This window comes from Propithecus coquereli, unplaced genomic scaffold, assembly GCF_000956105.1.
Source record: "Propithecus coquereli isolate 6110/MARCELLA unplaced genomic scaffold, Pcoq_1.0 Scaffold16, whole genome shotgun sequence".
NCBI classification, from domain to species: domain Eukaryota; kingdom Metazoa; phylum Chordata; class Mammalia; order Primates; family Indriidae; genus Propithecus; species Propithecus coquereli.
In genome coordinates, this window is record NW_012140524.1 from 12,396,056 (window position 1) to 12,413,729 (window position 17,674).

At 34.9% G+C, this 17,674-nt stretch overlaps 1 protein-coding gene across 1 annotated transcript in view; it reads right to left on the minus strand.

The window, feature by feature from the left end:
- Nucleotides 1–806: 806 nt before the first annotated feature.
- The window catches only part of SLCO1C1 (solute carrier organic anion transporter family, member 1C1), a 51,129-nt gene continuing 34,261 nt past the window's right edge, over nt 807–17,674 (minus strand). Inside the window, exons 10-14 of the mRNA XM_012640984.1 lie at nt 13,763–13,928; nt 10,713–10,897; nt 8,399–8,463; nt 2,595–2,712; nt 807–1,103 (exon numbers count right to left, since the gene is read on the minus strand). Of these exons, the coding sequence (XP_012496438.1) occupies nt 881–1,103; nt 2,595–2,712; nt 8,399–8,463; nt 10,713–10,897; nt 13,763–13,928 (757 nt within the window). The 3' untranslated portion in view covers nt 807–880. The remainder of the gene's footprint in view (nt 1,104–2,594; nt 2,713–8,398; nt 8,464–10,712; nt 10,898–13,762; nt 13,929–17,674) is intronic.

A 17,674-nucleotide genomic window follows, 5' to 3' on the forward strand; every position in this document is an offset into this window, starting at 1 on the left:
GGCCAGTGGAGCACCAAAAGGTACCACACCTGGTCTTCCCATCACTCATCCATCACTCTCCATTCCTGTTATAACACCTAAGTTTATTGTAGACTTTTAGAAATTCAACTTGCAAGCATCTTTTAGGCACACATCATGTGCATAAGTAGTGAGCTTATGTACATTAAAATATGGGCAATATTGTATTTAACAATATTGTTTAATCCACTGAACTCATAGAAGGACAATAACACATGTTAACATTAATTTTATTATTTTGCAACCAGGGTCACTTATAGTATCACACAAAAGCACATGTAAATGAATAGTAGAAGAGCTAATACTCCAAAATTCTAATACCCAAGATCATTTGCTACTATACATTTCTATGTCAATTATTGCATTTCAAAGAAAAGGAGGAGTTTAAAATGAAATCTTTCTCTCTTTTCCAGCTCAATCCTAACATCATCATTAAAATGATACTTGAAGAAGGCCAAGGTGTGACTTAATTTTTTAACAGTGTTCTCTCACTGTACACAAGTAACTCAGTTTAGAAATTTCTTTAAATATAACTATATATAAGACAATAAGGACAATTGTTCTACTAGAAATACAGCTAATATATATAAATGGGCACAAGGCAAAGTAAATCAGGATAAGTAAATAATACAAGAAATTATATATAAATTAAAAGGTTTAAATTAGTTTTATCATCTGCATCTTCTGTTATATTTTAATTATATTTGTCATTGGGTATATATTATCTAATGCCTAGGGTCAAAAACAAAGCAGACATTTTTTGACAGGAGAAAGAAATTACACATTTAGAACGCTTTTGATTAAAATTTATTTGTTTGCAAAATGTCCACCTACTAGAAAACATGGCTTCGTCATTATTTTTCTAAAGTCGTGTTTCCTTGCCTGGCCAGGAGTTGGGTTGTAGCAAATGATCACTTGTAGTACAATTTTCCTTCAGGAATCTTGCAGACACCATCGTTCTGTCTCTCTTGGTTATGAAGCTTCTATGTTTTGAAACATAATTTTTCTTTAAAATGAAAAGTACTGCAATGCTTAGGAAAATGGACACTGTGCCCAATATCACAGTCAGTCCCAGATATATGTGTCTGGAAGAAGAGAGAACCCGAGTCATAATTATTGCAACTACCCAACTTGAAATACAATGTACCAGGAAGGTAATAATATCATTCTGATGGCTTTCTTTAAGAATGCAGATTTGGTGGCTATAAAAGACCTTTCTGTGAACATTGGTAGACTATCGAAGGCACTTTATTAATATAAAGTAATTTCTTATTGCACCATCATTTTCAGTTTCTACTAATTACATAACCGGTTCCACTCTTTCTGTAAATTATTCCCTTGAACCAGATGACCATATCCCTGATTTCCTAGAACAGTCCCAGTTTATGCCAGTGCCAGCCCAGTGTAATTTTAATAGTGCCCCCTTTCACTCTCAAAAGTGTCGAGGTTTGAATGATAAATTACGTGGCTACTCTATCCGCAAGACCTTTCCCAAATTCACTTTTATGGAAAAACTGCAGGAAGCAATGCTAAGGGGAATGGGAGCTCTCAGTTAAGAATTTAAGAATTCACCAGAGTCTTAAATTGACTTCCTCCATGAGAAGCCCACAGTTCTGCGCTCTGTCAGAAGATGCTAAGGTACGGAAGGACAGGTTGAATGTTTCATTTTGGTCACATTGAAAATGTACTCTCAGTCTCTGCTTGAGTTACATTGTCTCTACATTGAAATGAATACAGCTTTAGGAAAAATGTGAATAAAGCCTAAATTACACTCACAGATCAGGTCCCTTTCAAAGACCAAAATAAATTTCACACACAACATCAAAGCCTATTAAACCAAACACACTTATTTGAGATGGTCTGCCCAATTCACATCCAACTTAGATGGTTCAGCACCAAGTTTATTTCTCTAGAAAATGTTCAGCTTGTAAGTCTTAGAAAAAAAAATCCTTCTTCCTTTTAAGCGTTTGAAGCATTGCTTTAAGCAATAAGGGACTAAATGTTTGATGAATGGAGCTGAATGACACCCTAGTGAAAAAGCCATGCCCCTCACCCCCGTACACACTCACCCACACAGAGAAAACCTTTTACTTTTATGCATTTCAAGTACTGGAATAATTGAACATCAGTTTGGCAATAACAGCCGGACAGATTTAGAGCCAAATCCAACTCTTGCCCAGGGGGATTATATCTGACGTAAATGGTACAGTTTGGCTCAGTTTGAAAAGGAATAGAATTAAACTCAAAATGTGACCTAAATTTAAATGCTTCTGAATTTCAGGGAATAACTTACCCATTTGTATGCATAAACTTTCAAAATTCTACTGTGTTCTGGACTCTTTTGTCATATTTTTAAAATGATTACTCACTTAAAATAAGAGTCAAGGTTAGAAATGGGGAAAAATATCAAACATTTAGCCAAATAACCACTTTATTCTATGATACAGATCACACTTTTTGATTAGACTATCCTCTACCTCATAAGAAGTGAAACTACATGAGAAATTGTGTCAGTGGCATTGTGTAAACCTGGGATACTGTAGCAGTGAGATGTGGGAATGCATTTGATTCGGTACCTGAAAGCATTCGAATCATATAATCTGCAGGATCCTCTACTTCCACATCTTTTAAATCCCCATTTGAGGCATGAAGTGTCAATCAAAACTCCAAAATATACCGGAGCTGGGATTCCTGCTGTGAGAAAAACAAATAATTGCTATTAAAAACGTAGGCACATCTTTTTGGTTATGAATGATTATCCAAAAAACACTTACTGTAATCATTACTGTTTTGGAGATGAAAGGCTGAAATGTCCAAAACCTCTCTCTCTAGCGCAGTCTTTTCTCGCATGTGCCAGACTCATGCATTAACTGCCATTTGTTTGTTTACCTCCGGAAGTATGTCTCCAGGCACTTCAACTCACCGTGAGTTAACATCGTCCTCCCCAGACCTGTCCCTTTATCAGCTGCCACCCCATTGCTAAAGTTACAAGCTTGGACATCATCTTTGATTCCTCTCTCTCTCCTCTCTTTGGCCATCATGACATTTAATCTATCCCCAAATGATGCCAACTCCAGCTCCCAGGTGTAGCTTAAAGATGCTCTCTTCTCTCCATGCCCACTGTCACTACTTCTACCCTAATTTAAAGCAGCAGCCAATTCATGACTCTTTGGTTTCCTTCCTTAACCTCTCTAATCTGTTCATCATACAGATGTTGAATCATTCAACTAAGTAGATGATCTTCCCAGACATCTGCTCCAAGACAAGAGTAGCTCATTGGATATTGGGCCCCATTTCCATTTCTGGCCTCATTTTGGGCAACATTCATTGTCTTACATTTCAGACTCCAATATTACTGGATTCTTTAAGTGCTTGAAATGTTCTCCCCTCTTTCCTGAATGTATTATATAGGTTTTTTTTTAACCCAAACGTTTCTTTCCTTTCTCTTCTTAAAACACACTCACTTTTTGAATCTCAGTTTGAATGTTTTCCTTCAGAAAAGTCTACTTTGATGGCCTAAACTACATTAATTCCTTTTATTCTATATCTGGTAGCATTTGTACTTCCTTCAGAACATTATACTCCTGTAATGGTTTGTTTAATTGTCTTTCCTGCTAGACTGTAAGCTGTACAGGGGAAAGAAATGTGTTTTTCTTATTCATGCTATAAACCCTAGTAGATTCTCAATAAAAGTTTGTTGAGAATTTAATCCCTCTTTAGGGAGAAAAGATATCTCTCATGTATAAACTTTAACAAAAGTATTTTAAGTTGATTTCAGTCTGCTCAAATCTCAGTTTATAGTTTTTATGTTTTAAATCAGCGATGCATTAACATCTGTTATTTAGTCAGCATAGGTTTGGGCTTTTGTTTTTTAATTAGTAGCCAATATTTAAAAGCCAGGAGATTTCATGTAAAACAACAGATGTCCAAATTCTTTTAAGAGCCGCACTATCTGGAAATCCATGGTAATATTGGCTGGAGTTGAATAGCAGCTGCCTGCATCCCCTGTTCCTATCTTCTACACACACTTGGAGTTCACTTTCCCAGTCTGTACAGCTTTCTCTCTGCCTTCTTCACTCCTTTCCATCAACTGCCTAGATTTGTTTTTGCATTTGAGTTTTAACCATTTATTTTTTCTTCTGTTATAAAGTTGTTTTGTATGCTTATATTGAATAAAGTACTCTCATTAAATTATTTTTAAAGTTGTCTAAGAATATTCATGATGCACTTAAATTTCAGAGATTATCCATTTGTTCTTTGATAACAAATGGGAAATATTTCAAAAGATTTTCTATTCAAAGGTGTGCCTAAATTTTGTAATTACCAATATAATAATTGATTTAATCCAGAATCATTAATGGCTGCTTAAACTTTGGGTAAAAGATTTTTGGGAAATGGAATGTTCACATAATCTCAAAATGTCGTATTACAGATTACTTACTAATTGCAAAAGGATTTTTACAATAGAAGAAACTGGTAGACACCACTTTCACCAAGACATCCAACTTAAAATTTCCAATAATGGTATAAACCGTGTGCTTCCCAATGTGATTTACTAGTCAGTACACAACATCACTTTTGTAGTATTTTCCCAAAAAACATTTTACCTGGACATACTCAAAAGCAAACAAACAGACAAATCCAAATGGTGGGATATTCTATAAAACAACTGGCTTTGCCTCTTGAAAAATGCAAATGTCGCTGAAGACTAAAGGAAAACAACAACAACAAAACAACACAAACACAAAAGATGAGGAATTGTTGGACACAAAAAAGATAATTAAACTTATGATCCTGATTGGATCAAAAGGAAAAAAATGCTATGGAAGACATTATTATCATAAAAGAAATTTGATGTGGGATATATATTAGATAGAGTATCATACTAATGGTGATAAATTTCTTGAGTGTGAGAACAGTACTGTGGTTTTATAGGACAGTGTACTTGCTTTTGCAGGAGAATACGAGCTGAGGGCCTTAGGAGTGAAGTATCAGGATGTCCACTATTCATTTTCAAAATATATGTGTGTTGAGAGAAAGAGAGGTTATATAATACAAGCATTTGCTGTAATTTTTTAAAACTATTCTGTGGGTTTGAAAATTTTCACAATAAATGGAAGAGAAAGGTGAGAGAGAATAGAACCTACAGATCAAAAGAGATTTAAGAGATACAGCACCTAGATGCAACGTGTGGACTTTGTTCGGTCCTTGATTGAAAGAAGCATTTGTAAGGAAACATCTGATAATTTAAAGAGTTTGAACATTAATTGGATATTTGCTAATATTAAAGAGTTATTTTTAGGATGTGATAATTAGGTTAAAACAAGTCATTGTGTTTTAAGATTACAAGTACATACCCAACCCAAAATTTTATGGAAGAAATGAGATAGTCTGAAGTTTACTTCAAAATGAGCCAGCGAGGGGAAGTGGATAGCGATACAGATATCCTAAGATGGGCTGTGTGTTGATAATTGTTGAGATTGGGTAGTAGATACATAGGAGTTCGTTACGATATTCTTACTATCTTAGTATATGTTTGGATTTTTTTAAATAACACAAAGTTAAAAAAAGAAGCAGTTGATCCTAACTTGCATAAACTCCCATGGACTAAAAGAGGAGCAAATATATCTAGCAATCAATTTGGATTACTTGGTGCCTCAAATAAGTTTTCTATGTATATGGTCCAACCAAATAGATGCACTTAAAAAACCCAAGTGATAACTAACTTTACATTGCCCTCAATGGTGTCAAGACAAGGCAAAAGATACAAATGTATACAATTTCCTGTATATGGTTTAACATTTTTACAATGAAAAATTTTCAAACATTCACAAAAGCAGAGAGAATGATATAATGAACCCTCATGTACCATCACTAGCTTTAACGATTTTTAATGTTTTGCCATTCCCGTCTCCTCTCTCCCCCAACTCTGGACTCTTTTTTTTAGTATTGTAAAGGCAATCTCAAACATAATGTCACTTTGATTATATGCACTTTGGCATGCACTTGTAACTGATGACATTTCAAAAAAACATATGCTATTCTCACACCTAATACATTTTACAATAATTTCTTAATCTTATCTAAAATCTAGTACATAATCAAGCTTTTCAGATTGTCTCCTAGGTATCTTGTTACAGTTGGTTTGTTCTTAGCAGAATCCAAACCAAATAAACACATTGAATTTGGTTGATGACTCTTTATCAATATCTTCCTCTCACTTTTTTTCCACACTAATGATTTTTGAAAAAAAGACATTTGTCTTCTAGAATATGCCACAGTGTGGATTTGTTTGTTTGCTTCTTTGTAGTATTATTTAAATTGTTCCCCTATCCATTTTTCCTATAACCTGGTAGCTAGAGCTTGATAGACTCAGGTTCAATTTATTTCAGACAGGAGTAAACAAAGGCAGTTCTGTGTACTTCTGGTTGTGTCCCTGTTACCGGGCACATGCTGTGTGGTCGCTGCTCTTAGTAATGTTGAGCTGGATCTGAGGTTCATGCTATGCCAGTCTCATCCCTCCATCGCTATGAAGTTCTTCCTGAAATGTCACCTAAAACTTTTAGCAAATGTCGATGAGGCTGCAAGACAGGAATTTAAAAAAAATTCTGTACCTCCTATACTAATTATTTGGGATTTTCCTATAAAAGAATTTCCCTTCATTAACTATTTTGTTACTTGGAAATACAGTTAACTAGAAGAAAGGCAAGATAAATGATTGATTTTTTCCCTTTATTTATCAATTTTCAGAATAATGAGTTGGTATCCTGGTATTCTTCAAATTTTTAAAGTATCATTACGAACTCATATGTTTTTATATATTCGACATATTTCAATAAATTGTAGCCATGATTATTATTATTGGTACTACTATTTTGATTCTGAAATTAGCTCACCTTGAGGTTAATCTTTTCAAATTGACTTTGTGCCCTTTGATATATTCTTATTAGCTTTTGACAGCTTATTCACTTTCTAGTACAAAAAGATGTCCCATAATCATTATGCAATCTCTACTCTAGACCTTGAATCGGTTGTTTCTCGAAGGTGCCACGGTTCTTTTACTGGGAGATGATATTTAGATATCATAGACTGAGTGCTAGAGGGCTCATTTCTGCTGGGTTTCATAGTTTCTGGATTTCTCAGGAGAGCGAGCTATAAAGTATACATTATTTTAAAATAAAAAATGTGAGTTTATATTGATATTTTAAATTCAAATTTAAGAATGGGTTTTACTTAAATTCTTTTATTTTATACCTGTATCATTTTCCTATCAAGGTGTATGTAAACTAAATTTAATTTCAAATTTTTAAAGCTCTGAGTTTGTTTTCCTTCCTGGGTGGTTCCTTTTTGTCAAATTACAGAGGATCATTTCCAATTCTTTCATTTTCTTCTTTAGAATATGAACTTTTTAAGGGAAAAACCTTATCTGTCTCATTCATTGTTTTCTATGGGTTTTAACAAACGCATATTAAAAAGTATGGTAGTCAGAAGGCTGGGCGTGGTGGCTCACGCCTGTAATCCTAGCACTCTGGGAGGCCGAGGCGGGCGGATTGTTTGAGCTCAGGAGTTCAAGACCAGCCTGAGCAAGAGCGAGACCCTGTCTCTACTAAAAAAATAGAAAGAAATTATCTGGACAACTAAAAATATATCTAGAAAAAATTAGCCGGGCATGGTGGCGCATGCCTGTAGTCCCAGCTACTCGGGAGGCTGAGGCAGTAGGATTGCTTGAGCCCAGGAGTTTTAGGTTGCTGTGAGCTAGGCTGACGCCATGGCACTCTAGCCCAGACAACACAGTGAGACTCTGTCTCAAAAAAAAAAAAAAAAAAAAAGGTAGTCAGAAAAAAAATTCCAATTACGTTTTTAAAAATCCCTACTCGAATCCATTTACTTGAATTGTTGAATGATCTTATCATTCTACCTAATGATATATACTAGGAATGAACACTGAGAGTAACTCAACAGAATTCTTTCCACTTTAATAATTGAAAAAAATATGTATTTAGGCGTCACCCTTTCTTACTGACTAATTTATGATTTCCTCTGAGAGCTCTCCCCTAAGAGCAATGGATTTTGTAAGAACATACAGGTCATAGAAGAGACAAAATCATTAAAAAAAAAATTGTGACTACTCTCATAAAATCTCTATTATATCTGGGACACAGCATAGGCACTCAATAAATATTTCTGGAACAAAGGAATGGACGAGTCAAGGAAAGGAGGGAGGGAACAAAGAAATGAAGAAAGGAAGAAAACAAAAAGATTATAGACTTAACTACCTATATCATTTAGCTATGCATGGTAATTCTGTAAAAATATTTAGAAAAGTCTTCAAAATACACTTATGATGGCTACCGTAAATTAAAGCATAGATTATACTTACCAAGAACTCTTATGGCTAAGGTGTAAATACCCAGGGCAAAAGACTTAAGTTGTGGCTTAATGCACCTAAAATCAACAAAAGAACCATTACAAAAATATATAATTAATTAAAGCAAATAGAAATTTGAAGGATAATCTGCCTAACACACAAAAATTATGTTAGAATTCAAATACCATTTATGATGAACCCACTAGTATACGAGAACAGGGAAGGCAAAATGTGCAAAAGCTATGTTCCCTTGTATGCAATGCTTTAAGGAGCTGATAGTTAATACTTCTGGAAGGTAAATTACTTGTACATGACATATTCAAATGGTGCTGGATAAAGTCAAATCACAAGTTTAATCACCAAAATAGTAAAGACAGAAAAAAACTCATAAATTCCAAGAAATTGTAATAATTTGAAGCAACAATAAAGGATTAATAATCTATAACTAGTTTTTGTGGCTTTGGTCTAAAAGCACAGGACCCAGTTGATCAGGGTTGATATAATCACAGCGTGCTAAAAGTTACTGCTAAATAGTGGGGACCTGAATTTCTCAGGAAAGTGCAAAAACACCTAAAATAACAAGAGCATCATGAATGTGACTGTATAGCTTTAACTAATTAACCTGTGGCTTTTAATAGTAATAATCATAATGATATACAATAACTATTGAGTGTTAGCCGTGGTATTAAGTACTTCCAATATATTATATCATTTAGTCTTCACTTTAAAAGAGGCAAAAATCACAATGTTTCTCCTTCAACGCAAGGGAGTCCTTCTGATATTGAAATTGACCATGGTTAATTTGAGGGACTGGTAGTAAAGAAAATGCTTTCTATAGTAAGTAACCTGCTTTTTCATTTAGCCCAGGTAACTACTTGGCATAGTATAAGGTGTTGAATAGTCACATTTTTCTGGAAACTCCAGGACAAAGCTTTCACATTTTCTCAAACCCATGCTCCTATTTGTTTACATAAATGTTTACATGTTCTCATGTTCTCATTAAAACATTTTGAGAGTAGCAGATTTGTGGATAGTAAATTCTATTTTTATCTTTCCTAATCAATTTCCATAATAAAAACTGTGGGAAATTAAAAATGTACACAATACTTTTAATCAAAAGTAATCAGTCCCATTCTAGAAAAAAACTAAAATTCATCCTTGAATATATGAATTAATTTGAGAACCACTCAATCCATCTTATAAAAGATTGATTTCTAGCAAATTTTGACTTTTCGTGTTTAATAATTTCATCAAAAATTATATCCTTTTAGGATTTTTTAATCAATTGTACAATAGAGATATTGATATTGCAAAGCTAATTCAATTAGGAAGAAAATATTATCATTGAGAATCCTGGTTATAAAAGTATTTCAAAATCTGGATTCATATGTAACTTTTATAGAGATGTTTGATAGGACAATCAATAAAAAATGTTCAAGCACAAATTATATTACAATAGAAGAAAAGTCAATAGGGAATTTGAATGAAGACATAAGCATAAGAAGAAACAAGAAATAGGTAACGTTTGTGACTCTTAAAAATCTTTTCAGATAATTTTTAATTAGATGATGCTGGTAATCTAATCACTATATTTTAGATCCCATTAATTAACATTTGAAAGAATGACTTATACTTAAAATTGCTATATTCATAAATGAAAATATTTACAATATACTGGAAATGAATGCTTAGTCACTATTTAAACTTATGATAAAAATTTTTACATGTCGATTTGTAAATATGCAAGGGGGTACAAAGTTTTTAAAATTCAGGGTTTTATAAGCAAAGATGTTTGAATTCATTGACATATTTATGGATTAGGATCCTCAACTGATCCAAAACCCATGAAATCCCCCCCAATTAATTCCAGTCATGGCAAGAATATACAGAAAAAGTAATAAAAATAATAAATGCAAAATATTGTGGTATTAAATGAGCCATTAAAGTGTCTTATAAATGGTATCTCCCATAATTTGGTGAAACTATTATATATTTAGTTTAAAACATCTTATCTATGCTAGTTAATATTATCACCAGCATTAGAAGTAGCATACTATGTTTATTGCATGGCTATAGTGATGTAGGTACTAACATTGCCCTCTAAATTAATGGTTTGCAAACATTTTTGACTAAGAAAACTTTTGTTCAGCCACATTTTTGTATAAAAATTTAAGTACAATACAGATAAAAGTAGCACAGGGTATGAGACAAGTTCCCCAAAAAAGCTATGAAGAATCACTGTGATTCCACAGAAAATAGTTTGAAATCACTGTTCTAGATGACTATGACTTGTATTAAAATTGGGATGGGGAGAATCAGTATTCACCTCAGAAGTAATATATATCCAGGTATGCCACCTAGGGATAATGTATAGGATGTGATGACTGAAATTATAAGGAAATAGAGAAACATTTTGGGACATTCATTATCTTTTTGACATCTGCCCACTATGCCTGAGGAATTTCCTGATTTAGAGGCTGCAATTCCCACACAGGTGCAGTTATAAAATATCTGTAACACAATAGAGAAAAGTCTGATTATTGTGGTAACATTTAAATAAAATTAAAGATAAATATCTATTTAAAATTTTTTGCAGTACAGTAGGCATGCATTATATAAACAATGGGGAAATATTCTTTTTTCGTATTACAGCATATTGAGCACAGCAGAATCTATAGAGATATAACATTTCATCATCCAAACAGCAGATGATTGGTCTATAAACTACTAATCCTACAGAACAATCTCCCAGCAAATCCTACCAAATCCAACCATACTTTTCCTCCTTCAATACCACTTCCAAGTCTAAGTCACCATTATTTCCTGCCTTGATTATTACAATGGTCTCTTCATGCTCAATTTGTTTCCACTCTTATCCAGCTATTGTCTATTTTCCCCAAAGTAACCAATATGAACCCTTAAAAATGGCTGTCAGATTGCATCACTACCCTCAACCTTCCAATGGCTTCTCATTATACTTGTATGAAATCCCAAATCCTTATAGTGGGTTACACATTCTCCATCATGTAGCTCCTGGATCCCACTCTGATCTACTGCTCAATGGTCTTCCCTCTCTCCCTCTGCATCAGCCACAAACACGGCCCTTGCAAATTTGCTTTTCCATTTTGCCCTTGCCAAACTTCCTCTCAAACCTGGCAAGTTTACCCATGCCTCATGGCCCTGATGTTTTCTCTGCTTGGCAGCTCTTCTCCTAAATAACTACATGACTGGCGTCCTCATTTCAGGTCTCTGTTCAGAGATTTCATTGAAAGAACTTTGATGACTACCCATTCAAAAAAATGCCCCCATCTCTCCATCCTCTTATCCTAACTTATTATTTTTTTCACAGTGTTCATTACAACTTATCAAGATATCATATACGTATTTATATTTAAAATATATTTCCCTAGTAGAGTGAACCTCCGTGAAGGTAGAAACTATATGCTTTGTCATCATTTTAAGCATTCAATAAAATTTTATTAAATAAATGGGCATATTTGACAACATTTTATAGAGGCTACTAGGTAAAAATAATCCTGACACATAGAAATCAACTAAATTTTGCTAAAGAGAGGCAACTTTTATAACCCCTCAATAGTTTATTTCTGTAAAGTTCATTTATGAATGTGTATATAAAATGAGTTGTCATTTTCATCACAGAAGAGTTTGTGAATTTTTAGATAAAGAACAAAAGTAGGCTGGCATTTCCTCTTCTAGAAAAGTAGCAATGTAGGTTTTTTAAAATGTCAGGTTGAAAGCTATTGAGTCTTGACTTTTGACAATTCCTAGATATACAAGTTAGGCAAGTCTTATATTTCAGTGCCTCAGTTCTCATATGAGGAAAATAAATAAAATACTACATAATTATTTGAGGACCATGAGATTTAAATGTAATTTTGTTTTCAGAGCACGTATCTTTAGCCCCTGGCATATAATGTCTTCAAAAATGGTAGTTCTAGTTAAGAAAAATGTTCATGCAGTTGTGGGTGAAAAGAAAAGAAAAAAAAAAGGAAAGAAAGAGTTGAAAGGAAAGGAAAGAAAGGAAGAAAAAAGAAGGATGGTGAAGCTCAGATTTCAGATGGTCAGTAGTCTTATTTGCTGTTGCTAGAGATCCATCCTTTCTGCTCTGAATAAAATGTCAAAATATTAGCCTAATAAACAGAAAATCAACAAACATTACTGTATATCTGCAGACGTGTTTGCCTAAGCATTCATATCTAGTTGATATGTATATGTAAATATGTGTGGTCTAATTTTCAGCCCTCTAAGACTGTCAAATAAAGGCAGATTTTATCAAACAGAAAGCAGTCTGACAGGGCAAGTGTAAGGAAAAGCCTATGTTTAGGGCAGGAATGTAAATGCATGCTTGGAAGAGTGAGTCTATTAATGATTAAAGTACATCATATCATCACAATTTGTTTCTGTTATGGACTGAATGTTTGTCCCAAATTCGTATGTTGAAATACTAATCCCTAATGGATGGTATTTGGGGGTAGAGCATTTGGGAGGTAATGAGGTTATGAGGGTGTAGCCCTTATCAATGGGATTAGTGCCCTTATAAGAAGAGACCAGAGAACTTGCCCTTCCTCTTGGCCTCCTGCCATGGGAGGATAGGAGAAGATGGCCATCTGCAAACCAAGAAGATGGCCCTCACCAGGCACCAGATCTGCTGGCACCTGGTGTTAGACTTACCAGCCTCCAGAACTGTGTGAAATAAATGTTTAAGCTACCCAGTCTATGGTATATTTGTTATAGCAGCCTGGACTGACTAAGACAGCTTTCTACTTAAATTTCCAACCTCATCTCCCTCTTCTACCCTACAGAAACCCTCCATTCCTGCTCACCTGTTTTTTTCATTATCACACAAATTGGCTTGATTTCCCAAGCAGAGTAATCCCAGAACCATTATAGTTCTGGGACATCCTCATAATTAGATCCCTGATCCCTGGATCTAGACCTCTGGAGCTAGACCTCCTAATATGAGCCTCCATTTGTCCTGCCCCTAAAACCTCCAAGGGCTACTGGTCTTGAGGTCAGGAGACATGGATCTCAAAGCAGATCTTATTATATGATCTTATGTCTGGGACTTTCTCATTCAGGGCTAATTACTCTTTATAAGCAAAACTAGAGAAATAAGCTACATAATTACAAAAGCTCCTCCACCCTGTTTCATGGCTTTAAGTCTTACCCTAATTCTTTCAACAGTTCTAGTTCCACCAGGAATGGTTATTTCCTGTGTCCACATGAAAGGACAAGGCAAAGGTAAGAGCCAGGGCTCCTACCAGTGGTGGTCTGCTGCTAAGCCCCCACAGTGCTGTGCTGTCCTATATTGTAACAGACCCATGGGCATATACTTTAGAGGATGAGATTTCTTACAATATTCTTTCCACTTCTGTTGGAGGTTTGACAACCAGCAAGACAAGCTGATGCATATGTGATTCCATTTTCACCGCACATGGGTTCCCATTTTGTCTCTGAACATTTGCATCTTGAGTTGCAATCTGAAAAGAGAGCTCGTTCATGATAAGAGACAGGTTTGGTTCTGAAAAGAAATACAATAGTATAAAATATTACCTCTTAGCAGGTAGCAACCTAATATCTTCAAAAATCAATGTTCTTGAGTGATACAAATGATACTGCTGACAAAATTTGCCTTTTGGAAATACAATTGTCATCAGAAATGTCAGCTTGTGATCATAAAATGTGAGTCCACTGTTAAACAGCTTTCTCTTGAAAGTTATCTTTAGAGGTTTAAAAATTCACACAATGTCCAATTCTTAGCTCATGGCTTTTTGCTAAAATCTACTGCCTCTAGGATCTAATATATTTCTATGCAAAGGTGTATAAAAATGGTTAACAAGGTAGAAAAGTAAACTTTTAGAACAATTTATGACATTATTTGAATGCATCACAGGTGGGGTGTTTGTATGTATGTGCATGTGTGTGAATTTCTTTCAGAATTGTCTGAGCATCAGTAGAATGGACATTGCTAATGGTCTGGTGAAAGAAAAAATAGCCAAGCAGTTAACATTTAATACATATTCAATGTGTGGAGGAGCTACATACCCTTCTCGTGTATATCTGATCAATAAGTGCATTCCCAGTTCAACTAACCTTTCTCCCGTTTATCCCCCCACTGTATGGTGCTCTTCCATATCTTATGTCATCCTTTCTTACTTAATTTTACACGCTATTTCAATGACTTACCCATTCATTTATTCACAAAATTTTACTGGAAACCTACTAAGTGCTAGATTTTGGAAGATAGGAGATAGTTACAAACATGAATGAGACAATATTTGCCCTCAGGCGTTGGCTTTTTTTGTTAGTTATTTTACATAATTTTGGTTGTTTTCTGTCTTTTCTCTCCCTTTTTTTTGTTCTCTGCCATTCTCTTTTACATTCTCCCTTCATCTCTCCCTGAATTTATTCTCCCTCACTTTCTTCTCTCACTTGGATTGCCTAATCCTTCTGCTCTTGTCCTTTTACACTATGCATATCTCTCTACTCCTCTCAAAAGGAACTTACACAATGGTATGTTGTTTCTATCTGCACCATATATGCTACGTATTAGCCCTTTGTAATCCATTTTTCTACTCCCATTTTGAATTTATTTATTTATTTGCTTGTTCCTATCACTCTCTTCCCCCATTTATTTTTACAAAGATATTTGAGGAACTTAAACAAACAAAAAGTACACTGGAATATACACTCAGTGAGGGCAGAAACTATTTGTTTTATTCACTTCCATATCTCCAGCACCAAGAACAATTCCTGGCACATAATAGGCTAAGAAACAATATTTCTGGTAAGTCAATCAAAGAAAAATAGTATTTTTTTTTGGAGAAAGAAATCAGTCATTTTGGCCCCTGCCTCTGAAAAGCATTTCCTATGATTGCAACCATAATTTCTCAATCGATGCAGTATTCCGTCTAGTAGAACTGCTATTTACAGGTTTGGTCACTTTGAAAGTAAAAACAGAAGACCTCTGAGATGTCTCCAAACAGTGTGAAAGGGTATTTAACTAGGCCTGCTGAGAAGTCCTACAGGAATGTTTTATCCTATTCTCTTCCATAAAATACTAATTGCTAATTGAGATTGTTTGGTAGTATCTAAAAGTATAAAAATGTGCCTCTGATAGTCTACAATCGGGCCACTGAGGATACGGTAAGGCTGAGATCATAGAAGGTTGGAGCTGGAAGGAACCTTAGCATGATCTAGGCTTTTGGCAGACCAGGAAACTCAGGTCCAAAGTGGGCAGATAAATTCCTCAAATTCACACTGTGTGTTAGCAACAAACCTGGAAGTAGAAACCTTCCAGGCCTCTTGTTTCTAAATTCTTATCTCACAACAGTTATCATCACGGAAGAAAGATTTCTTCCATTACCATATCTAAAGCTTGTCTACAGTGTACCTGTTGAATGTCCAGATACAAAGCAGCCTTTTGGAACAAAGCAACATGGGATAATCCATGATGAACATTTTATATTTCATAAAGCCAATTATTTTATATTACTGAAAGGAAGCTTAATTTATCTTCTAGGGCAAAATTAATTGCATACATATTTTCTGAAGGATTTGTTGACAGCAGAGTTGTGATTTTAAGTTTTAATTATAATAAGACTTTCAACAAATATGCCAGAATGTTGATACCCAAATGAGATTTTCTTTCAAAATAGTTAGGCTGAGAGATGAGAGATTTTCCCAGTAATATTACCATTTCTATTGGCTGCTACCAATGGTAAAGCTATTCTTAAAGGCTAAGTTTTTGTCATTACTAAGGATATCCTAAGAAACATGGAAAGTAATTTCAAAAGAGGAGTTTTAGAATGATTTAAACAATAACAGCATTACTACAATGAAGTGATAGTCTTTCAAGGTGACAGCTTTGAAGAGGCTAGTACTCACTCAATGAATATATTATCTTTTATTTGTTTAAAAACATTTAATCTTTGCTTATATAGATATACTTTTAATGTGAACCTCACAATTTGCTGTCGTTTGTTTATGCGTTTGCTTTCAGCTTAGAAACAGTATAATGTTGTAGAAAGAGCATTATACTTTGAGCCGTGCCTGTGTTCAATTCCCAGATCTGCCTTTTATAGACATTTAAATTTGGGGAAGCTAACTGACTTTTCTAAACGCAGTTTCCTTTAAACAAAGATAACAAAAATTGGATCATAAAGGTGTTTTGAGGATACAAGTGAGATAATGAAAGTTAAGGTGTTTTGTAAATTGTAAAATATAAAGTATTCTACCATTGTCCCCTACCACAAGGATCACTGGGACAGTTAAAGATGGCACAGGGCTTCTGCTATCTCCAGAATCTCCTTGCAATTGGTATTTACAACTAACATTCTTAATCTACATCGATGACTGTCACCAAGGCAACACTACACTCAACTTAGTCTAACAACATGGCTGTGACAACTCCTGGAAGCCATAATTTATGAACGTTGCATTCACCAATTTTCCTGACCATTTTAATTGGTAATAATTATAAGTGGTGTTCATTTAGCAGCAGGAGAAACCAGGTCATTGAAGGTGAGGGAGGTTAGAACACAGAGACAAGACAGACAGAGAGACATGGAAGGAAGAGCAGGGAGGGAGATGAACAACAAGCAGTAAGCTAGAAGCCGCTGAATGGGAGGAAATAGAATATAGTGTTGGGAGTGTTTGCTTTGAGCCCCAGGCAGAGTTTCAGGCAGTCAGATAGATATAATCAGGGAAGTCTACCTGGAACAAGGTCGGGGCTCAATAATTATTTTAAAACAAATAATGCATAGATAGGTGAAAGGATGAAAAAAGGCATGCTGGGAACTCATGTTTGGAGGTAAAGTGATGGGAAGGATTCTTGAAGGGAAAGGACAAAATAGTTCCTACAAGATCTGGCCTTGTATTAAGAGATATAGACTCTGGAAACAAGGCAATCTAATCATCCCCCCATACAGGATGGCATAGGTCTGAAGGCATTGATGAACATTCTGACCAACTGCATGCCACCCAGCTAAAGAGAGCTATTTGTTGTAGGGCTCACTGAGTTGAAGGATGCCATTCTCTCCTGAAACTTCGTGTGATTCGAGCTCAACAGAAACAGAAACAAACCATGGAAGATTGCGTTAGAGACCGCGTCAGCCACTCAGGTGTCCAAAGGGGAAAAAAAAGACAATTATTTCCACGAATGGCTCCTTCATTTTGTGTCAGGCAAGTACTAATCACTTTGATGAACGTTATCTTGCTTAACATATTAACTGCCATGTGAGTCGTATTTAACTCATGCTAGTTTTG